Source organism: Labrus bergylta, chromosome 3, assembly GCF_963930695.1.
Source record: "Labrus bergylta chromosome 3, fLabBer1.1, whole genome shotgun sequence".
Lineage (NCBI taxonomy): Eukaryota > Metazoa > Chordata > Actinopteri > Labriformes > Labridae > Labrus > Labrus bergylta.
The window spans coordinates 32109780-32134477 of NC_089197.1; the positions used below are offsets into that span (position 1 = coordinate 32109780).

Consider the following 24698-nt stretch of genomic DNA (forward strand, 5'->3'; position numbering starts at 1 on the left):
CATCGAACCCTCGCTCCATACCACAGTGAAAGACAAGCATTGAGCTGCCAATACAGCAGACAATTAAGGCTGGGCCACAATCCAGACAGGCAGTAAGAAAAAAGGATGGAATCACACCAGTGCTCCTTCAGACAAAGACTGAAGAACTACTTGAGTCCAGAACTGCAGGGAACAACCTTGAAAGAACTTGATTTGCCTCATTAATTTTGGTTGTAAAACCTGATAGAGACGTGGGTCTCTTTAGCGGGCCAATTTGAGGGTGTCACTGCGTCAGATACAGAAACATGAGAGGGACTCCTGCAGTGACACTTGGGGACAAAGGTGAAGTGGGCAGAGGTGGGTTGTTATTCATGCAGTGTGAGAGGTGGCAGGGGACCACACAAAGCACACCAACTCTGCGGTTTGGTTTGAACTGTAAGCTAAAACTACAGCATAATCAGGCTACATTTCCCTCTCAAACCAATAACTGAACGGTCCAAATGTTCTGAGTAATCGTTTCATTATTATGATTAAGAATCTTAAAATGTTTTACTGCTCCAGGGATATGAAATGGAACTGGTATGAAAGCCAAAACTAAAATGATCTCCAGACACTTCTGCAAAGTCAAAGAAGTCTAAAAGGACAGTGTGGGCTGCTAAACTGTAGATTAGCTCATTGAATTTGTCCTATTCTCTCTAACTCGTGTATCCCTCTCTCTCTCTCGCTCTTTCAGTTTTTAAAGTCACGTATAAAGTAGAAAATGTTTTATAATTACAGTACACAACTATAAAAGAGTATTGCTATATCAAGTGGAGTATTAAATTCAAGCCAAGTTGAAATATATCCTCTAAAAAGGCTCAATATGTGTTTTGTATGGATGCTTTCAATCACTGGGAACAAGTCGGAGATTACATCTAGATTTGTGTATGATGTGATAATGTGTAGCTAAAGTGATCTGAATGACAAAATTTCACCGTAATGATTTTTGTCTTTTTGAAATATATACACGGTTAGGAAACGTAGTGTTCCTTGACAGCATCATTAATGTGTTTTTTGGGTTTCCAGGAATTTGTGCAACGTTACGGCACGCTCCGACCTGAGGAATCTCCTCTGTATGAATAATTAGAAATAAATGATGTTATGTTTTGGCTCTGATTTCAAACAGAGCCATAACAGTAGCTTGTATGTTGTAGTAGATCACTTCTTAGTGCCTTATAGACTCTTCATCAGTTTGCAGAACGCTTAGTGTGACATATATCCTATATCATATGATCTTTATGGTAGAGCTGTTAGTTCGGACTTTAAAGGAGCAATATTTGGTTTATTGCACTTTAGACCTTGTTGTTGCTCCTAGTTTGGAAAATGGCCAATAAAAACAGTTCAAGCACAGACAACATTTGTCTTTTGAAGGGATTTTTTTCCTCCAACCACACAAAGAGAGTAAACCTCATGACTTTTACATGACCGTTTAATATCCATCCATGTCTGTCATTCTTGTTCTTAAGGGCAGACAAGGATTAAACAGTCTGGTTTCCATAACATGTAGGCCTATCATAGAGAACATCTGAAAAAAAAAACACACACACACTCTTATGTAAGGAATGTGTGAAACATGTTGTGAAATACAATCTGGTATTTATTAAATGATGCAGCTTGAGTTTCACAGAAAATATGGCAAAAGTGTTCACTCACAGCAGAGTGTTTTCACACCATTTAAGAAAAAAAAACAAACAAGGATGTGATGCAATTCTGATACTTGAGATCCTCAAACAGAAAATGACTAACACATAGACTTTGCTTTTCTCCAAACCACTAAGCCCAACAGCTGGTCAGAGAGCTGGACGCTCCCAGGGCCACATTAAAAAAGTGTCCTTATTTCACATGAAGCAGCCACAGAAACCACAGCCGACACTTCAGCCAGTTACAAGTTTACTGAGTGTGATGCAATATCATTTAGAATGGGACTAAAATGTAATCAAAGCTGTCAAATGTAAATCATTCTCAGACTGCCAATCATAAATGAGTGGTTGAAGTTTTTGATGAGAGATCTACATTAGTATCATTGCTTTTGACTCTTTTGATTAAATATTACTACAGAAGTCAGTATTAGCAAAGCATTACAGATTTATAGTATAGTTTAGTTAACAGTCTGTAGCCTTCAGCATGGTGATGTTTAGAAGGTGATATACACTTGTTCATTATCTCAGTATAGCACGTCAGCATGTTCAAATCTACCAATAAGTGGAGCATACACTTATTGGTATACAAGTATAGCTGGTGGGTAACTTGGTTTTTTTTCTGGAGGTGGTTGTAAACCACATGTTTTTTTTACATTGGGTACTTTTTCCTGCTGGTGAAATATCAGAATAGTTTTTTTTAAATGGATCCTCTAATTTTCAGAATTTATCAACTTTGAATAATCTGGGGAATGCACAACGTTCTGTCCAACAGGTGGCAGTATATTTCTCTATGAAACACCAAGATCAATAGGTGTCATTTTCTACAGATGAATATATTTATACATTTAGATGTTGTAATGGTACTGGACGACTGCTGAACGACACTATCCAAAGAGATGTTTGGATGTCTAGAGACGAGTACAAGCCTTATGAAGGTAGGCCAATGGACTTAAGATGTAAACGATCCCTCAGCTAAACTCTGGTACAATGCATGAAATGACAATTTGTTTTTAATATTGAACATGGTCCCTTTACAACTAAAGACAATGAAAATAAATGTTGAATCTCATGTTATTGATTCATGTTAGACTCAAAAATGTTGATTTTTTTTTTTGATCCATCACGCCTTAGTGTATTTTGGCTAGTTATGAGGTATCATGTTGGGTCGAGCAGAGTTCACCAAACCAGCTGACTGTCTGCTGATCCAAACAGGCACCAACGATGACCGACACTTCAAACAACCTGTTGGAGCTGCCAACTCCCCGTTCCTCCCTGCGGCTCCTTCCTGCTCCATGCTGCTGTTACTGCCGCTGATGAATAGCCGTGCTGCTAACTCCCTTTACCAGGCCAACATCCCCCTGTTATAGTTCTTTTTTTTAAATAAATAATCCTTACAATGAAATATCTTGTTAAAACATTATGTGTGATTATACCATGTGTTTGTATCTGCTGGTGCTCTTAACCCACTTTGCAGCAACAACTTCAAAGGTTTTCCAAAAACAGTTCTCACGATAATGCTTCACTTCAGTGAGAAGAGCGGTTCTGAATTAAATTTAATAATCCAGATGTTTTTACATTATCTCTTGGCGTGCAGCTGGAGGGGATCTCCTCTTCAAATGATTGAACCAGCTGAGAAAATCTCAATGGGAAGAGAAAAATTCTCTTCTCCCTGAGAGGCTGATGATGACTTTGAATCCTCACTACTCTAGCTTTATATCTTGATCAAATCTTGATATTGGAAAGACAGCCTCTGGATAAGAGTCCATGGGAAACACACAGGGTTAAAAAAAAGTGAGGTCAGCATGACCAGCTGGAAATGAGCTCTTTCTCCAACATATTCCTTCAAGTTAAACCCGAAACAAAATCATTTTACAGTGAATCCTGCCATTGAATACACAGGCATAATCAGGCCCACACACAACTCTCTCTCTGTCTCTCTCTCTCTCTCTCTCTCTCTCTCCTGCTCAGGGCTCACAGGTGTGCTTTCATCATGTGTATTAAATACGGGGTCAGAAGTGCAAATATTTCCTCTATTGAGATCCCAGATCTCCTGTGAGTGAAAGGGAGGTCACCCTGACCTCCCTTTCACTCCCTCAGATCATATTCAAAGGGCAGTCACACTGATGTTTTGCTGCCCTCTGCTGGTCAAACTTGTTACTACAGCAGAACCACTGTTTGAGGTTATTGAAGGGAACAGTCATGGTTTATCAAGTTGAAACATGAATCAAAGACTGTAACGTTGACTATCCAATTGAAGTTTGATCAAACTATTTGTACGTTGTTTTGTTTTTTCTCAACAGTCATATCATTTATCCACGACTGATTCCCACTATTTGGTTGATTTATCTAACTTTTTGTATGTCTTTTATTTATCATTTGTAAATGTTGCATCTTTTTTTCGGAATCTACTTAAGTATTTGAATGTCTTGTTTTTTGCTCATGTTTAGTGATGGATGTGGTTCCTACACAGGAAGTGATCAAAGGGTTGCTCAGTCAAACTAATACATTTTCACACATGAACAGCCTTGAGGAAGCCTGTCGTGGCAGAGAGCAAAAATGTCAGAATGACTAAGTACTGTAAGACTAAATATTCGACCGGATCATTTCCTTTTAGAATACAAAAGGAGTGGCCTACCTACCATACACCTTGCTGCCACACAGAGAGAGGTGTCATTCTTCCCGCATGGCGTCCCATCGATCACCCTGTCTGACAGTTGCACGTAGAATCTGAACCCTATGGCCCGGCAGTTCAGTTCACAATGCTGAGCCTCAGAAACTGAAAGGAGATTTAAGACGTTTTGACAAACAACCAGAAACTTGGGACTTACAAGGGACAACATCTACTACTTACAAATGTGTATCATATTCAACCACAGTCTATATGCTTGCCACAGATACATCAGCATTGTTTTTGTCTTCAGCAGACAAGATCTTGTTTTTACACATGACATACTGCAGGCAAACAATGATATTGTGTTTCAGAAATGGTTTCATCATTGCTCAAATACATTGAAAATGTGTTTTTATTTCTTTAGACAGAGCTCTCTTTCATCCGTGTGCGGCAGCTTTTGGTTAAAAAAACAAAACAAAAGCTTAAGTTTTTTATCCTTTTGGTACTACTTTGGTACCTTTTAATACAATCAATCACCAAAATAACTCAAATTGTGTTTTTTTTTAAGACATCAGGTATTGGAAAGTTTCAAAGTTTGAAAAATGTCACTGTTTTCGAAAATCTCAGCCCTGTTTTGAGTAGTTGCATAACAGCTGAGCAGTCTTCCTCATCTTTGATAAATTACAGATAAAGCAGTCTTTTGAGTAGAATGAGTAAGAATTAGTAATGTTGTTGCAAATTCAGGTCTCAATACACGTAGGGAGGGTCTTTTTTTTCTTTAATTGACTTCAAAATACCAATCAAGTCAGCAATAATATGAGCAATATTTATCAATTTAAAGTCTCATAAATCCCTCATCAGTTGCGGTCTACCCATTATTATATCGCATTTTAAAGAGCATCACATTCAGTCACAAAAGTTGGATGGCAAAATCAAACGTTTCCTTGAAAATGTGTAACTTTGACATAAGATCATCTTTTTTTCATGTGATGGTTCAAAATCAGCAGAGAGAGATTACAAAGGACCGCTATAAACTTTTTTTTCAGGTTCTTTATAAATAAGATACTCAATGAAGCTAAAAGAAAGGTATTACTTAAACCAATGTATGTTTAAGCACGGTTCAAGATACATGTCGTATAATCCTGATTTTACCTCCGTCATGTAGCTGAGGTTATTAAATCTGAGCGTCTGCATAGCGCGTCAGTCAAGGCTGCGGCACAGAGACGACATCTGTTTGACAGGATATTAAACTGGAGGCTGTTGCTTCCATTAGTGTTCGTAGAGAAATGACATTTCAGGAGGTGTTTTGACTGTTGCCTGGTTACTTCAGGTGAGCGCAGTCACAGAGTCTGTGTGAATGAACATTCATCAGTAATCCTACAGAAAGGTAAAATACTGCAGCGCTTACATCACAACACGCCTTAGCACATATAGGTCAGGCAGCTGAAGGTGACAGCTTTACATTTGAAATGGGAGACCTTAAGTTTGAGTGAAGTACTTATAAGGTTTAGAGTTTCTCCGACATCTCAACATGAAACAGTTTGTGTCAAAACTCCAACACATTTTTAAAGACATGTATAGTTTGGTAGTTTGTTGTTAGATGTATTTATTTCCATTTTCTTCTGACCCTCCTTTAGACTCATGTTTAAGGTTGGTCAGTGGCGGTCCTGTAGGGATGTCAATGTCTGTCTGAGGGTTGGTCAACTAGTCAAACTTTTACAAGCATGCCATTAGATTATGTCAATCCAATACTATCCCTGAACTGAACTATAGTGCTACCAAAAGGTTTATGTTTGTGGTTGAGGGAAATATCTTTTGGGTTTCCGTGACGTTTTGTATTGACATTTATGTTCCTGATAGATGGAAGGAGAGACAGACTGTTATATTGTCTTCATACTGTATGTCCTGTTCTGCTCTATTTTTATATTTTCAATGTTTGTATGTCATTTTCAATTGGGTACATTTTATTTGTGATAGTAAATATTCTTACTTTGTTGTTTTTACTGTATTTTCTTTTAACTTTGTTTAATCTCTCAAGGTGAGGTTTTGAGATAAGCCCTCATGGGTTTCTACCTCACCTGCACATGGGTTTTATTTTTAATTTGTTTTAATTTTCTGTTTGACTCTTCTGTCAAAACATGTACAACTAAACTAAAACTAAACTAAACAGACAGACGGACAGACAGAAGGTCTCGATAGAAGTTTATTTTCATAGTTAGCACGCTTATATTAGTATGTGTTGCTAGTTCAAAGACCTTCTGTCTATAATTACAGCCTCATAAAGGTGAAGCATGGCTGTAAATTAGCCTTGTTGTTTTTTTTATTTTATTTCTTATTTCCAAAATAAATTCTGTGGTTGTTCATTTTCTTTTTCCCTCTTCAGCTTTCACCAGTACAACACCCTTCTTTGTCTGGAATTACAACTGTCTGTTCTGTAATTTAGTCCAAACAAAAGTCAACATAATGTTCTAAACATTTATATATGAACAGACTGTTCATAAATAGATGCATAAATACAACATACCCTCGTTGAAAGGTTCCCACTCGTACAGTCTGCCCATGAAAGGCTGGTTGTTGTATGAAGAACACTGAACAGCTCGGATGTGTCTGCTGGATGGATGACAGGCCTGTAGACGGACCAACACACATTAACGCATTAACATTCACACACATTCATTTATGTTCCACATACAGAGTCCAACAGGTCAATCATCATTTGACTGCAGAGAGTATACATTTCCTCATTTTCACACTCTATAGCAGGTTATTGACTGATACAGTCGACCCTCCCCTCTCTGTTCTAAACATGTGCTTGTGTTTGAGGCTTTCTTGCCAAAATCAGTGAGAATCAGGTATTTATATAGAGGCACCCAACTAACTCAACCTCCCTGACATCTCCATATCTCCTGTGTCTAAACAATACCCTGGTCTGCTTTACTTTGCTCAGCACACACTCGGGACTATATACAAAAAGTGACACTGTTTAAATTTAGTTCAATGCAAAGGACGGAATACAAAACCTTTGCTCAGATGAGTAAACCCGTCCACTTTTGTTCAGTTCAGATTCAAATCCAAGGCGTTCCTAAGACAATACAGTTTTTTGTGTGTGTTTTTCTACTTGGGTTAGTGGAAAATATTTAGTATTAGTATTAAAAAGCCTGGAAGTGTAGTAAATGGTTCACTCCAAAAATGAAGCAGAACATGTTACTATTTGAATCCAGTTGAGTTTGATATTAAAGAAACATGTCACATTTGTGAAACGTTGTGGCTCGTCGATGTGTTTCTTAGAGAAACAATAGGGCTCCATGCAACAGAGCAATAAATGATCCTAGTATATAATAACATAAAACTCAAAATGAATGCATTATGGTTACAGAGGTGTCAAGTAACTAAGTACAAATACTTCATTATCTTACTTAAGTAGAACATTTTGGGTATCTATACTTTACTGGAGTAATTATTTTTCAGCCGACTTTTTACTTCTACTTCTTACATTTTCACGCAATTATTTGTACTTTCTACTCCTTACATTTTAAAAAATAGCCTCGTTACTCCTATTTCATTTTGGCTTGTTTTCATTCCGGCTTGTCATCATTCAAAAAAACACAAAAAACACAAAAAACACAAAAAAGAAAAAAAAAATCCTATCCAGATAAAACGCACCATCCGGATAGAGTGAATTTGATTGTGGTTGGATGAGAAGTATGAGAAGTATAAACATAGGGTACCATTCCGACACGCTGTGGCGCGGCATAAGTTTTTGTCCTTAATGGCATTTTTTCCCCTTACATTACTTTTACTTTTATACTTTAAGTAGTTTTGAAACCAGTACTTTTACACTTTAACTTTAGTAAAAAGCTTGAGTTGATACTTCTACAGAAGTCTTTTTAAACCCTGTCTGTATCTATACTTCTACCTGAGTAATGAATGTGAATACTTTTGACACCTCTGTATGGTTATCATTCCGGAGTTCTAAAGTTTAATACGATATTAGTACAAATCAAACAATATTGATGTTTGGATACCTCAGCAACAAATATAAAAGTCCTCTGCATCCAAAATTGAAAAAGTCTTATTCTTAATTACTAAATTTGCAAGCAAACTCCTGCACAAGACTTTGGTAGTGGAAGGATGCAAATGCATTTGAGCAATGTAGAGAGTGCATTGCATAGAATAAAATAATGACGCCAATTTGAGCTGTTAATTAAGCTGCTAAATTAATTATGTTAAAACATTGTTAACATGATATTATATTAAGAAGACTGAGATTTGCATACATTATTGTCGCAGATCCTGTAGTGTGTGTGCTCCCCTGTGCAGAAGGAAGCAGGCAGGGGATCGTAGGGTCTCTCCTGGTGCTGCTGGGGTCCAGAAGTTTGGCCGTCTGACTCCTGCTGAGTCTCAGCCTGGTTGGCCGAACCGGGCTGGTAGAGAGGGGCCCAGACTTGGTTACTATTTTGCTGCTCCGGCCTTGGCTGCGAGTGAGGTCTGCTGTAGGGACGGAGGTTGTTGGAGGGGTCCAGGTTGTTTGACCTTTGCCCACCGTGGCCTCTAGAGGTGTAGTGGTTGCCATCAGGTGCAGCAGAGCGTCTCTGTCTGCGAGGATGAAGTGAACCGGAGCTCTGGCCTGTATCTGTCGCCACTGGAGCAACATAAGGAGCTCTCCCATAGCCGTACCTCCCTGGGACAATGTCAGAAACCCTCCTGGAGACACACATATTAAGAGAAGAACAATCGACAAATGACTGAGTACCATCTGTCACCTCCCTGTCTACAACTGCACATCCTGAAAGAAAGACTAGCTCAGAATTTGTTCAACCCACCTTCTAAAAAGCAACCACAGTGTACAAAACAGGTCATCCAGAATATTTGGATCGGCATCTTTCTCTATCAACTATAATTGAGCTAAATTCTTTTTTCATGGCCCTTCATCCAGCTCAGACTTTTGAGAAGCGTCCAGATCCCCTCAGCAGAATTCTGGGAGCCTTTGTTGTTATTTGGCTCCGTAGATTCCAACTCAAACAGCGCCATCCTCCCCCCCCCCCCTCCACCATTACTCCACTGTCTGTGCTATTTGTTCAAAGCTAGGCATGACAGGAAGGAGGTTACAAGGCTGCCAAACACAAGCCAAGCTTTTGACTCCATCCATAAAAGACGAGCTTTCCAGTGAAGGGTGGTCACTTTTAGACCGGGCTTCTCAGCACGCAGCAGAGGGGTCTTTGGAACTTGTGGATCTCGCCAAAGAAAATGGAAAAAAGTTCAACCATTGACAACCATGGCACTCAAATTACTACCAAAACATTTTCCCTCATTTGATGTTGATGGTGCTGGGGGAGGCCTCCTGGAAAACCTACAAAGCACCCACCTGTCATGTTACAGCACTAATTATGCATAACTATTAGCTTTAAAATAATCAAGACGGGTGAGTTCCAAAGAAACGACCCACATACAGTGTTTACCAATAAATATATAAGCCATTGACACCTAATCAGGTTTTTTTGCAGCCAGCCTCAAGTGGGCTCTCGAGGAACTACAGTTTTTTTGGGCTAATTATAAAGTGGTTTCATTTTTCAACACCAAAGGGTGCCACCTGGTTTGGTACTCATTCCATATTGTATTGATCCTCTGTGACCTGTCTGGAAGTTTCTACCTTTCTGTATTTTATGTGAAGGTATATGTCACAGTACTGCCTTTAACAATTCTTCCTTCACTCCTTTTTAAAGAATGTGGCTCAAACAGCCCTGAACATTTTCTAACAGAAGTATCAACACCTCAATTTAACTAAACTTAATCTAATCCCCCCTCCCCAAGAAAATACAGTACCTGTGTCCACCAGGCCGGGTCTGTGTCCGCTCCCTCACCTCTCCGTGCCTGCTGATGTTAGATGCCCTGCCTGTGTGGTGGTGGTGCTGTAGAGGGACTGTTGGCCGCAGGGCTGAAATGATACGACCGGGCTGCTGCAGGGGAACACCGGCTCTTCTGGATGGAGTGTAAACAGGCAGGCAGGGTCTCTTCTGCTCCTGAACTCCTCTTCCACAGGTCCGAGAGCATGTCGACCAGGACCCCCAGGTTCCCCAGGAGCCCTGGATCTCTCCATGCTCTGCCCTGAACTCCTGTTGGGTCGCTGCGCTTTGAGGTGCCTGTATGGTGATAAAAAAAAAACATGATAAGCAACACTGCTAACAGAAAAGATGCAGGACAGTGCATTGTAAATGTTATGCCAAGAACCCTACCTCAAGGAAAACTGAATCTTCCCAGATTATTTATTTTTCTAAAGATTCAATCCAGTGACCTCATCACTGTCGCGATCCCCTCTGCCTCCCACCTCCTGTCCATGAAGCAGAACTCTGTTTGACGCTATAAAGAGCTGATTTGCCTGATTAGTGGGTGTCTGTTAGTGGCCTGTCCTCTATTGGCTACCTGCATTTTTCTCCTTGTTGACTCTTTCTCTCTGTGCAACTTTGGCTATGCCGTATTAGCAACGATCGCTGCACTCTTCTTTTTGAGGAACCCGCCAGGAGAAGCCCCGTGCCAAGTCGGCTTTATCTGCGGAGCCCCCGTGGAAACCCTGCCCTTTAAGGAGCACTTTGTCTCCATTCAGGCGACCTCTCTGGGCAAACACATGGCTGTAGTAAAAGCTCAGCTGCCTTTGACTTTTAGGGGACGGAAAGAGAATACAGAAGCAGCGGGGAGAGTTGGCAGGAAGTTCCTCTCTTGTCAATCAGCCCATGCAGCTATTCAGAGAGATCTCAACCCCCTCCCCCCCTTGGCCCCCATTTTCTCCCCTGCCTCAGCCTTTGTAACTCAACACTACAGTCATCTCCCGGGTCAGCTGTAGGTCACAGAGCTAAACCCCTGGTGGAAACACATGGAGCTGACTCGGGATCAACCTCCTCTAACCTGACAAGCGAGTGTCAGTCGTCTCATCAGGTACATCCACAGGTTTCTTTCTTCCATGTAGGTCTTGTGGCTCCACAGGTCAAAGGGTGATTGGCTGACAGCTGACATAAACCCTCCCTGTTTCACGACAATTCACTCATGCTCTCAAGTTAACAGATTAGCACTCAGGTCAGGTTTCCCCCTGAGGAAGCTCTCTCTATTTACCCCCACTGGGACATAGGAGGCAAGAATAAAAGCCTAAAACTTAAGAGTGGCGTTTGATCATGCAGGCTACTCTCCACTTGAAGAGCACTCCAATAGCATGTGCCAAACATGTAATTAAACTGCTATATAAAACAAATAAAATCCCTTTCAAGGGAGGCTTACCGTCCTGTGTATGTTAGTTTCAAACAGATCACTCATGTTAGGACACATTCTTTTTCCAGTAGCACCACCTGCTACACAACTGGCACTCACCTCTAACTTGTGGTCTGCGGTGTGCTGGCTGTGCAGGGGGTCCGGCCAGAGTAACAGCAGAAGAAGAGAAACTCTACACAGAGAAAAAGAAGTCGTTTCTGGTGATACCTTATCGGCTCAGACCAAAACTATAAAGGGAATGGGCAATGGAATTTAAAAAATAATAATAATAATGCTAAATTCAGAAAAACGTGGAGAAAAAGAAAATTACATTTACTTTAAAGGATGGACAAAATACATGCATCTGCATTTTAGTTAAGAGGGCACTGATTGTGAAAATACAGATGTTTTTATTAACAGTTGAGCCGACTGCTGCATCCTATACCAAGGTTGTTGTTGTTTTTTTTCACTTAATTCATTGCATATTTCTTGGGCGTCTGTTTCCAAACGAGCTTACAGATTGATGTATTTAAATTGTTCTAGTAGTCCCTCCTCTTAAAAATTTCACGGGAACCCGTCTTACAAACTGCACGTCTCTGATCTTTCCCAGAGATGGTTCTGATTCTGTGACACTTGACCATGAAAGCAGAGTTTGTCCCAACAGGTGACTTCTTGTGTCCAATAAAAGCCTCCTCCCAGACCCAGCAGTTCGCTCTACAAGCTTGCCAGCAATATTTGATGCAACACAACAGAAAAAAAACAGCTACTGAGATCAGTGATATCAGCCCATACCAATGTTCAACAGATACATCGGTGCATCTCTAATTTAAATACAAATCATTACACAGGGTTTTGAGAAATTTGATATTAATGTTCAAAACAATCACTTTGACATATGTGGAAGAAACACGATTATTTCATGTCAGGTGACGGAGGCAAAGTAAAAGAAGGCAGGGCTGAAGGGTGTACACAGCCCGAGGAAGAAGAAATAAAGGAAAAACAGTCTGACTCACATGTTCTGATCTGAAACAACAAAGCTGTCTAGACACAGCAAACTTAAAGTATTACAATTAAAACCATTCAGTCATATTAACACATTGGACAGGTACACATACCTGAGCATCCAGACACAGGCTCCCTGCATAGCTCCTGGATTCCTTAAGGTTGAGACCTGAATGGAACAAGTGAAGTTTACATTAGTGTACATCTGAGTGGGGCTGACATTTGAAACACAAAGGCTGTCTGTATGGATTCAGGCACTGGAGGGTCAAGCCCCAATGCAACCCTAATGCCTAACCACAATCTACCTGAAGAATAAAAACAACACTTTCCCAGAACTACAATTAGTGATTACAATGCTGACAGATGTGCCTTTGCGCCATAGCTATACCACAAATGTGAACACCCTGCCTGACAGTGCCTCAACAGACTGACTCAGGGATAAAGAAAACCACTTCTCCCCACTTGACCATGTGAGTTGACCTCTCTGACCTGTGGCTCCTAATGAGGGAGCCCCCCTGCTGAAAACTGCTACCCCCATTAGACAGCAGGTCTGAGGTCCACAGTGAGGGAGAGACTTTCACCTCTCACCCTCAGACCTTATAACTCAGCCCGGCTTTGCACCTTGTCGATATACAGTTCATTGAAGCAGACAGGGTGGTCACAAAGTCCTGGATACTACAGAAATGTTGAGTTACTTCAACGTTTACCTATTGTTACTTTAACAGCACATTAACAACCATTATCAGACGTACGTGCAGGTAACTGATGCGGGTATGGTAAAGTTTTAGCAACCCCGCTGTAGTTTCACAGAGTATCCAACACTGTAGCGTTTACAGATCCATTTCCAAGCGCAGACCTGTATCCTCATGGTCGAGACATTAATCCAGGTAGAAATGTAGGCTTTCCCTCCAGAGACTTAGCCATGAAACAAAAGTATATCCGTATCCAGGGTTATGAATCAAGTCCTGGCGCGGTAGAAACTCCAGACCTGGGTCATCATGGTCCCCGCGGTTCTGCCTTTACGCACGAAGACACGGAATGACAAAAAGTGGAAACTGACACAGTGGATCAGAAAACAACCTCTGCTGCGCCCCCTGCCGCGAAAACCACACTATCTTTGTCTGCGTGTGTCATAAATATGCAGGTGTGTGTGTGTGTGTGTGTGTCTCCTCCTTTCTCATTTCCCACTGTTTGAGTGGCGCGCTCAGAAGTGTGTGGAGAGGAAGTTATTTTTTCAATTGCTCAGCCTCAGTGCCTCTGACACTCAGCTCTCTCTCACACTGACATGTCCACAGTAGAGCCACAGGCTCGTAAATGATCTAATTTAGCGACTGCTGTGAAGCCAACGCTCCAAAACTGCACCTGGAAACTCCCATGGTGGACACAAAAGGGGTAAAAGTGACTTCTTACCATTTGCAGGACCCATCAATCCCTGAAGGTGACATCAGTTCACTTCAGTTAACGTGCAGGGGCAGTCTGGCACTTTTCATTGACAATTCATTCTTTTTTGGGGGGGAGGGAGGTAATACAATGTTGTTTTATTATTGTGTCTTGTACAACACCTGCTGTAAAGCACTTTGGTTCAACTCCAGTTGTTTTTAAATGTGCTATAAATGTTGTGCCTGTGTTGTGTGAAAAAAACGACTTACACATTTACAGGACTTCTGCCTGTAAATGTGTAAGTCGTTTTTTTCTTTTTAAATCTCCTTGTGCCTTCTTTAACAGTGAAATGTATCACTAAGTTAGAAACTTTGCCATGGAAAATGTTAAAAAGGATGCATGCAATTAATCATTTAATCACTTTGTCTAACACCTACTCGGTGGCAGGATTTCAGATATTTAAAAAAAACTGTAAATAAATATGGTAAATGGACTTGAGTTTATATAGCGCTTTCCTAGTCTCCCGACTACTCAAAGCGTTTTTACACATCATGTCACACCTACACATTCACACACTGATGGTAGTGATCACTATGTAGTATCATCCATCAGAAGTAACTAATCCCATTCATACACCGCCGTCTTGGGAGCAGAAGCAATTCAGGGTTTAGTGTCTTGCCCAAGGACACATCGGACATGTTGCCCAGCGGCGGATCGAACCCTTTGCTTTGGTAGCTTTGAGGGGGCATCAGTATTCATTCCAGTCTGTTTTATAACTAGTTAAAACTCCTCACAGGAGCTTTAATATGGCAGAAAAAAGAGCTTTACTCTTCAGTGGTTTACAGCACGCTATGCCACATACATCATGCAGCTCATTACAGCCATTGTCTTGAAACACACTGGCTTCACAATGCCTTCATTATGTAGCCAAACATACTGTGATCTGTAAATACTATGACATCTATAAGTGTGTCTGTGAAAGTGTGTAGCTACAGTGAGAACACTCCCTTCATGCACCTCTGCACAGTATGTAGAAGTGTACATGTCTTTGTGTGTATCTGCAGGGGAGCTGCTTCTATGATTGGCCCCTCCGACCGGCCGCACTGGTGCGTGGATGTTGATGCTGCTCAGGAATTTGCCTTTAACCCCAATGTTTCCAAACGCCTCACAGGAAAACAAGGCTCCAATTAAAGCATCGTTAATGAACTACTGTTCCGGATGACCCAACAGAGGCCTTTCCAGACAAAATCCGGAAAGAGGAGCCCTTGTTGTTTGACACTGGATGAAAATATGAATTGAACCTGCCAATAGACACTCATCACACTGAGGGTAAATTCTTTAGAATTAATACATGTTGTATATCATAACTACAGAATGTGCAAAAATAAATGAGATAAGTTGATTTCTTTTTAAAAGGATTAAAGATGATTCAATTTCAAAGTGCATACAGTTGTTTGTTGGTTTCAGATTTTAAGTTGCACTCAGCAAAAATCTGGTATTTGACCTCTCAATGAACTGAAACAACGTATGCAGATGGTCATTTTCTTTACAGTGCAATGCTCTGAATAAACAATGCACTCGGTTCATCCCAGGAGATCTAATAGTTGGTCCTGTGAGGTGGAACAAATTGGCAGCCATGTCTCCAGACCGTGACAAAAGTCTATCAGAGGGTTGAGCACTTCAACAACGCAGCCTCCAAACTCGTGCCGAGCTTTATTGCTTGTCAGTCACCCAAACACAAATTGTGAGGATAAAATTGCCTGAATGTAGTCTTCTGTTACATCCATAATAGAACAACAGTGCTGTCTATTCACTTTCTCTTTCTGTTATTAACCTCCTCTGTGTGGCCAAAGAGTTAGGTTACCAACTTAGATGAAAGCCATTTTAATGAGCCTTAAAAAAAACTCACATCAGGTGAATGTTTGCATCACCTTTCAATTTCCCCAGAGGACAATAAGATGTATCATATCGTATTAACAGACAAAAATAGTTTGCAGATAATTAAATCAAATGTTTACCACCACCTCTTAATTGCACATTATTTTTATAAACTAACTGATGATTTCTCTGGTTCTACGAAAAACAGGCATTTCTTTTCCTTAGTTTTGGCATTAAATCAGGAATGTATTTCTTTTAAAAAAGGATCTATCTATATCTATAAGGACAGTAGTAGGGGAAGCCTTATCCAGTTTTCTTTTTCAGTAAAAAGAAGTTGAGTGCATAAATGGATGAGTATCATAAACCTTAGGCTGCACCTCATGCAGCACAAACATTTGTTAAATTTACAGTTGTTATCATACTCTGACAGTCATCAAGGCCTGGACTACTGCCTTCACTCTCTGCCAAAAATATAAAAGATGAATGCCAACTTACAGCTCTGGAAACTATCAAAGAGCTGCATTTGATTTGAATTAAGGATTGATTGTAGGCCATTACTCACAGAGAGTATAGACTTTAATGTGAATGTGTTAAGGCTCAAGAAGACACTGCCCTTCCTGGACCTCTGCACAAGTCTCGTTAGAAACATCGTCTCCCCTCTGCGTACTGCACACTGCCATGAGTCACAGAGTTCTGTCAATCCTCTCATCTCTCAAGATGCTGACAGCCATAGTCCCATGAAAAGACAAAATGTGTGTCAGCACAAAACAACGCTGTTTATCAGAGCTGTTCAAAACAAGCTTACTGCAGCTTTATGATATCAGGCGTTTCCTTTCAAAGCAGACACACAGAATTGATGTCCCATGTTCATATGAGAACTTTGGGGGACTGCTGCCAAAAAGAATCAAAACATGCAATCACAATTCCCATAAAACATGTTTATGTATTTGTCTTCTTATTCAGACCGATCTATTGGACGATAGGCTATACTCTTTATTCTGCTATTAGAGGGAAGTATGGAAACAAGTCAAATGAGAAAAAGGGCTGGAACATCTTAGGCTGATGGATCAATGAAGTTCTGATATTAATCAAGCCACTATAAAAACATTTGTTTTAATGTATTTGTCCTGACTAAGAACTGACTAAAATAAAGAGGCCTCACACATGACTGTGTAGGAGTCTGCTTGTGATCACAGATTGTATAAGAGGACACAGCCAAAATGGAGTCATCCCATTGGCTGCTAGATGACTGTTTTGTAGTATTGGTTTGACATGTTTGGGGGGGGGGGGCAGAGAGAGAGAGTGCTGCTCATCATTGAGTAGTGGAGCATTAAAGTCCAGAGTTGTGGGATGAAGAGGGGAGAGGTGGAGGAGATGGGAGAGAGAACAGCTTCCAGACAGCCTGGTGGATGAAGCTGTTCATGAGTCTGGTGGAGCGAGCTAGGAGGCTCCGGTACCGTCTCCTCCAGATGGCAGGAGGCTGAAGAGTCAGTGTGACATGTGGCTGCAGGTCGCACACGATGCTGGATGCTTTGCGGGGTGAGGCGGGTGTTATCGATGTTCCAGAAGGGAGCAGATAGAGAGGTCGATGATCTTTCCTGCCGTATTCATTATGCGTTGCAGGGTCGTGCGGTTCCTGCTCTACCACATAGTGATGCAGCTGGTCAGGACAATCTCAATGATGCCTCTGTAGAAGGAGCACATGATGGTGTGGGGATGCCTGTTGCCTTCTTCAGTTTGGGAGAAAGTAGAGACGATGCTGTCCTTTTCTTGACCAGTGATGCAGTGTTTCTTGTCCAGTAGATGTCCTCGCTGATGTACACCCCTAGAAATGTTGGGATGCTCACTCTCTCCACAGCAGAACCATTGATGTTGAGTGTGGGATTCTGAGTGTGGCCTCTCAGGAAGTCGATAACAAACTCCTTGGTCTTTCCTATATTTACTAGGACATTGTTATTTCTGCACCATGTGGTCAGACGGCTGAACTCCTTCCTGTAGTTTTGTCTCATCGTTGTTGGAGATAAAGACCCACTACAGTTGTATCCTCTGCAAACTTTACAATGTGATTGGTGCTGAAGGTTGGTTTGAAGTTATGGGTCAGCAAGGCGAAGAGCAGGGGACTGAGTGAGCACACATTCTCGGGGGGGGGGGGGGGGGGGGGGGGGGCTGTGCTCAGTGAGATAGTACTGCAAAGCACTTCATGGGGATGGGAGTTAGTGTGAAATCTTCTGGGTGTGCTGTTTGGTCCTCACTAATGGCCATACATTTCACGTTCATCATTTCGGTCTGTACTGTTGGATGTGGGGGGTGGATATAAACAGCAAACAACTGAACCACTGTAAATTCCCTCGATAGATAGAAAGGTCGGCATTTTATGATCATAAACTCCACCAGAGGTGAACAGTGTTTACGTACCACCACAGCATCCTGTCATTTTTGCTCAAAATGTTTTATTATTTATAAAATTAACATTGTGTGTATTGAAGAAGACTGTACACTCAATGGGATAATTGTGCAAGTCTGTTTTGTTTTTTTTAAATCAACTAAGGACGTTATTTTCTGATTCTGTATTATTCAATCAGACTGAGTAAACCCCTGCTGGCTATTAGAAAGAATGCAGGTTAAATGCACTTCTGTGCCCCACCTCAACAGTCTCAAGCTTTTATATGTTAATAAGAGTCCACTTTTCCAGAAACAGTGAACAACCTGGGAGGTTGAGAGGAACATTCACAGAAAGACATTACAAAACCTGAAAACTAGCAATACTCACCAATACCCCTGAAAACCAGCACAAAGCAACCCGACACTGAGAAATGACAAACCGTTTTTAACGCATTACATCCTGAAGTGATTCTCACCTTCAAGTCAAATACTGTGAGCTAAGCATTCATCTCCTGTCGAGCTGATGATGCTGGGACAGCAACCTGTCAAGTCCTTGGTGTGTGTGTGGATATGTTTGACACTCCATCGACCCTGCAGTTACTCCTCCAGGTCGTTGGTGTGCTCTCCACCTACATGCCTCATTAATAAGGGTTAAAAAGTCTGTACAGGATAGTTTAGGTGAGGGGAGCACAAGCAGGTGGTGAGAAACTGATGAAGTCTGTCTGCCTTCAGGGACATTCCAGCTTGAGTTGCCACTGCCTAGAGGACACTTAATGGTTGTTGGGCGTTATGGCACACACCCACGCACACAGGAACACACACACACACACACACACACACACACACACACACACACACACACACACACACACACACGTACACAGGAAAACACACACACACACAGACACAAAAATAAACGCAGGTTACGAGTTGTTTATTATGCATGTTGATGATTAATATTAAACTTCGTAAGAGGCACCAGGGAAGATCAATTTGAGTATTAACATAGTAAAGAGGTGGCTTGCATGCACTTGCATCTAAAAGTAAACAAATGTCTATTGTGACTGTTTGCTGCAGAGTGACTTCTGTTATTTGCCTGGTTAATTAAAGTTCACTTGATATGACTTCACGTGGTTTCTTCGGACCTCGACACTGATTTCTAGGAAAAAAACAATAAACACAAACCTTGTACACAAACTGGGTGTTAATACATAATCTTTAATACTAAGAATCATACAGAAAATCAGTGGTAAACAAACAAAGGTCCATGTCCTTACTTGTGTCCTATTTATGCAAAAAGAAGACATTGTGTGAGAGTGGTGCAATGAAAGAAGATTTAAGACACAGAAAAATCATTCTAGTCTCAACAAAAGAGACACAGGTCATTTTCAGCTGATGATGGTAATGGTAGAGAGGGCTCATTCAGAAGGCTTTAAAGTGCAGAGGATGCTCGGTATGGACCACAATGCAATGAGTCAACTAGTCCCTTTAACCTTCTTCAAGTATGTTACTGCTCCAAGCGCTGAAGAATCAAACAGTGTGTTATCAGTGAAAATGTACATTCAATTAACGTCATGTTTATTTCTTCAGACTTTAAAACAGTCTACATCCATGCTAAGAAAGGGTTCCCACACACTTGGGAAATACATCCTTCAGTTTCCAAAGATTGTATTAACTGACAGTCAGTAACAGTGTCTCTCAGTGATGTTGAAGATGGAGTTTGACATGGCATCAGGAGAGCTGTGCGTGTGAGTGTGTGTGTGAGTGTGTGTGTGTGTGTGTGTGTGTGTGTGTGTGTGTGTGTGTGTGTGTGTGTGTGTGTGTGTGTGTGTGTGTGTGTGTGTGTGTGGGGGGGGGGGGGGGGGGTGGTCCTCTTCACTTGGTCTCAGAGATCTTTGCAAGGCTGGCTTGGCGGAAGGCGGCTCGGTCTTTCATCTCCGACACACAGTCCCTCACCATCTCAGCAAACACGGAGGGCCAGAGCTTGTGCAGAGCCTCACCTTTCAGGTAGGTGTCTGATGCCCTTTGGACCAACTCCTGGAGGTACTGCTCTACCATGGCAGAACGCTCCGACAACTCTACACTACCCTCCTATGAGTAAAACAAGATAATGTCAGTCACACTGATACGGTATCACAGAACAGGTATTTAACATGAATGCTTAACTATTATCTTGAATGTAGAGTATATATTTCTTAACTTAAGCCAAAATATCCTTTTTAAATAAGATTTTGTCTATTTCTGGCCATGTGTGATGACCTACATCACTTAAGATAAATAATGTATTTTCCAGCCCCATAATCCCCAAAGTACATGGTCAGTACAAGTTTTTTTCTATTAAATAATAAACTGACTTACCATCTACATGACAATGATTGAATATATCTTGTCCTTTTATGTGTAAATGATATGAGGCATCAGTGATTATTAGAAGCTAAAATCCCTCCCATAAGTGATAAAATCTAAAATGATGTTGATTTAACCAGTGAATGCATAAAAGGAAAAATCAAAGTTACTTTGAAATGTCCTTACAACTGATGAAAAGAGGAACAAGATGGAAACTTGTTGACAATGTTGGATCTGAATAGGATGTGAAAAGCAAGAATGTCATACTGATGTTGAAACATGGACCCATATTGCCTCTAAAGTTCTGATATTGAAAAACACAGTTCATTGCAGGACCTCCTGAAAAAAGGTTTGTCCTTTTAGCAGAAAATAATTGAGGCCATTGTAGTTAAACTGCTGTAATATACTTATTTAATGACTTAGAATGTATTGTTGAGCACAACATTGGTGTACTACTATCAGATGATAGTGTTGAAATATCTGTGATGGTAGCTAGCTGCCCACATTGTAACTCTTGTGACTTTAGCACACTCAACACAAACACATCGCTACTACAAAGTGGATGGTGAGTGTCAATTCCTTTCTGATGGAGAACTAGATACATAATGTATGTAAACATAAGTTTTAATGCACTTGCATGAAAGAAACATTTTACATTTTCAATGTTTTGTTTACCATCTGATGAAGTAGAATTTTCTTTTTAAAAGCAACATCTCTTTAGTGGTTCAGTGGGTTGACTGAGCTGTCAGTCAATCTCATTACAATGTTTAAAAAAACAAAACAACAACGAGCTGACCTCAGGGCTCTCTGCACTGCAGTCTCTGCTCGGGTAGTTGAACAGCGCTCTGCTCAGGCCTTCTCCCAGGAGCTTCCCATTGTCTCGCAGCTCCTCCGGACTGAGCCCTGCCCGCCGGCCACGCCCCTCCAATAAGAACTGCAGCTGGCGTTTCCTTCAGGGAGAAGAGAGGGAATTAGATACAGAGTAAAGATAGCACACAGAACCCTTGGGTGAACAAATGCCAGAACACCAACCATATTAAAAGTGTGTTCATGTTCCTTCATATATCACTCAATCCTATAGAACTGTCCAAAAACGTTTTAGAAAAAAACAAAAACTGACTTTCTTCACAAATCAATCAAAATTAAATAGAAAGAGCATAGCCAGTTTTGTCAGTGGGAGGGTTTCAATTTCACTTCTATCTTGCAGCAGCATGATGTGCACACTTACAAAATAAGTAGAAGACTTTAAAAGTGATGTAAACGTCATCCAATGTTGCTATCTATTAGTATGAAATCTCATGTCAAACATCACTGCACCAACATGTCCCACAGGTCAGTGCCAGGATGAAACATTATTTCTAGATGAAGCTGCAGGCAAACATTCCATATGGGATAACAGAGTTTGCAAAGTGGGTTTGAGTTTGTCGGTGTATGCCAAATAGAAGTTCTTTGTGAATTACTGTGTAGATCAGTCACACATCACGCTGACTAACAAGGTAAGACAAGTTTAAGGAAATGTGTGTGTGTGTGTGGGTAAGTGTGTGTGTGTCTATCAGGTTTGAAATAAATTCTGTTTGTGTAATTGAGAGCAAAAAATCCATTGAGAGAAAATCAGTTGATATCATATTGGAACTTATTCCAACTCGGTCAAACTGTACATGTACGATTATCCATGCAGACAGGATGGGAAAGAAATCACCGGCAAAGTGCAAGCATATTTTTTTCAGATAAAAATGCTCCAATAAAAAACACAGCATCTACAGCACAACTGAATAACCGATAATGTTTTTATCAATTTCTCTTCTGTCCACAAAAATTGAGGCTATTTAGACCTACATGTACTACAATAACAAGTCAGATGAATTCACCGGGCAAATTTACCACCTTTAAATGAGCAGGAATACTGTGTGCAGCTTTGCTTGTGAACTTTCACAACTGAGCCTGCCCTCAATCTACAGATGATATAAAATAAGATCAATTGTTGTGTGTGTGTGTGTGTGTGTGTGTGTGTGTGTGTGTGTGTGTGTGTGTGTGTGTGTGTGTGTTTGTGTGTTTGTGTGTTTGTGGTGTGTGTGTGTGTGTGTGTGTGTGTGTGTGTGTGTGTGTGTGTGTGTGTGTGTGTGTGTGTGTGTGTGTGTGTGTGTGTGTGTGTGTGCGCACGCGCTTGTGTGTTGTGTTGGCAGAATTTGGCTTCTTTTTGCAAGGATGTTGTTCATTAACCAAGAGTGACAGAACTCAAGAGCTTTCTGCTGAGGAGAGAGAGGAATGTTTGTGTCAAAGTGCCAAGTACCCACCCTTACCCTGAGACTCATAGTCTAATTCCCCTGGCTCCTTGGTGCCAGGCTTCATCTCACTGTCTCACACAAATGTGAATACACAGACCTAAAAATATATACACGCAATAACACCACACACAGGCATGCACATACAAGTACAGTAGCCTACAGTACACACTTACAAGCTGTAAGCTGTAACTCATATACACATCGAAGAATCCCAACATTCTTGACATATTTAAAGGAACAGCACACACTGCCCAGGACAGAAACACACCTGTCATCAAACTGTTAATGTTGGGTTGTGTTTGGGATCAAGTTATCACCTGGACTCCTCGAGCAGCAGGAGGAGACGGCAGCGTGGAGTTTCGGTGGCTGCTATATGACCCAGTGTACCAAACACACGCTCTGCAGCGATCACATCATTCATGGTCACCTAAGGGAGACAAATGAACAAAAACTTGAACCTGGAAGTTATAGCCTTGGGAAAAAGAAAACTCTGTAATGTTTTATCTGAGTACTTTTTACAGAAGCGATTAATGATAGGACATAAAATGAACAGCTGAGGCAACAAAAACTAAATTTAAAAATTTAAAAAACTTAAAAACAAGTAAAAGTGGCAGTTGTAGATCATGTATCCTTTACAGTCTTAAAGGGGGCTATATTTGGGTTAAATCATGAGGTAGATAATTCTAGAAAACATAGTACAATAATTTAAAGCAGGGAACAGGAGCGTTATAATCTGACTTTTTCTTTCTTTCTGACGGTCAGTTTGAAAAGAAGACTTTACCATTTTATCCAACTAAGCACGGTATTACATGTTAGTTAAAGTCCTTTAGAGGTTCTGTACTGGCCCAGGCTAGCTGGTCACATCGCTTCCAGTGACTGTGCTGATTGAAGCCAATCAGCAGTTTAAAGTAACCTCACATTTAATGGATTCTCTTAGAAGTAGTAAAGTATTAATCTTCTCAGCTCTTCACGAGAAAGCCAGGTTTCTTCTCAAAAAGATTTCAACTATTACTTTACATTTCTTCAGATATATTTCAGATCTAAAACATCCAAACAACATTTAACAAATGATATCTTGTTTTACATAGTAACAATTTGACTTAATACCTCATAAGAAGAAGTTCAAATTGTCATTGGTTAGGTAACTACATTTGTGTCTCGCAAAGGGGACAGAAGATGCCACCTTCAGACAGAAGGAGGACTGCTTTAAAAGTGAGCTGGTCCTCACCTCCTGGCCATTGATCCTCTGAAGGTTGAAGTGGTTGAGGCGGTAGATGATGAAGGAGCGCCACAGAGCCAGACTGACCACTGGGTTGCCCTCTGGGTGGATTGTCAGCTGGTCCAGACGCCTCACCTGAGCCAGGGCCGCCAGCTGTGGCAGCCGGCTAATGTTGGTTTCCAAGAAGATCAGATGCTGCAGAAAATGTTATGAAAACATATAAACTTTGAAACAAGACCAGTTGTTTTGATTGAGAGCCCCCTGGCGGTGGATTTTACATACTGTGCGTTTCATTAGTAAAAAATATACATCTTGATCATCATCAAGACATTCTGATGCCAGGAGCAGAAACTGTTTCTATTAATCTATCTATTGTTAGACCTAGATTTAGTTTTGTCATTTACTGCTAATGCAGTACTTTCTTTCCCTTTAAATTTTTATTTTTTTCCACTAGTTCTGCCACAAAACCTCCCACATGGTGGCAATTAAAGTTTTTATTGTTGGTTGGGTACCAACACAACTGTACATCGGGCACCTTTCTCTCTTTAAGTGAGATTATGTTGGAGTATCTTGAGCAAAATCTTTACTCTTTGTCTAGTGTCATTGCAGTTTGGTTGTGGATTATGCTAAACTTTAACCTTAACCTCATCTGTGTCTGCTTCTTCTTGAGGAAACTTATGTCGACATCATCCCATGGTTCA

At 40.9% G+C, this 24698-nt stretch overlaps 2 protein-coding genes across 3 annotated transcripts in view; both read right to left on the minus strand.

The window, feature by feature from the left end:
* Nucleotides 1-13583, minus strand: part of LOC109999659 (thrombospondin type-1 domain-containing protein 4) — a 50782-nt gene extending 37199 nt beyond the window's left edge. The window contains exons 1-7 of one of the 2 annotated variants that reach the window (XM_065953151.1): nucleotides 13364-13583; nucleotides 12621-12676; nucleotides 11626-11698; nucleotides 10093-10409; nucleotides 8547-8973; nucleotides 6794-6896; nucleotides 4298-4434 (exon numbers count right to left, since the gene is read on the minus strand). In XM_065953151.1, coding sequence (XP_065809223.1) covers nucleotides 4298-4434; nucleotides 6794-6896; nucleotides 8547-8973; nucleotides 10093-10409; nucleotides 11626-11698; nucleotides 12621-12676; nucleotides 13364-13375 — 1125 coding nt within the window. In that variant the 5' untranslated portion in view covers nucleotides 13376-13583. Of the gene's footprint in view, nucleotides 1-4297; nucleotides 4435-6793; nucleotides 6897-8546; nucleotides 8974-10092; nucleotides 10410-11625; nucleotides 11699-12620; nucleotides 12677-13259 lie in introns of both variants that reach the window. The other variant, XM_065953152.1, reaches the window with a different exon arrangement.
* A 5762-nt stretch (nucleotides 13584-19345) lies between these two features.
* The window catches only part of LOC110000980 (leucine-rich repeat-containing protein 49), a 28368-nt gene continuing 23015 nt past the window's right edge, over nucleotides 19346-24698 (minus strand). The window contains exons 15-18 of the mRNA XM_020656407.3: nucleotides 24007-24192; nucleotides 23096-23205; nucleotides 21290-21443; nucleotides 19346-20238 (exon numbers count right to left, since the gene is read on the minus strand). Of these exons, the coding sequence (XP_020512063.2) occupies nucleotides 20023-20238; nucleotides 21290-21443; nucleotides 23096-23205; nucleotides 24007-24192 (666 nt within the window). The 3' untranslated portion in view covers nucleotides 19346-20022. The remainder of the gene's footprint in view (nucleotides 20239-21289; nucleotides 21444-23095; nucleotides 23206-24006; nucleotides 24193-24698) is intronic.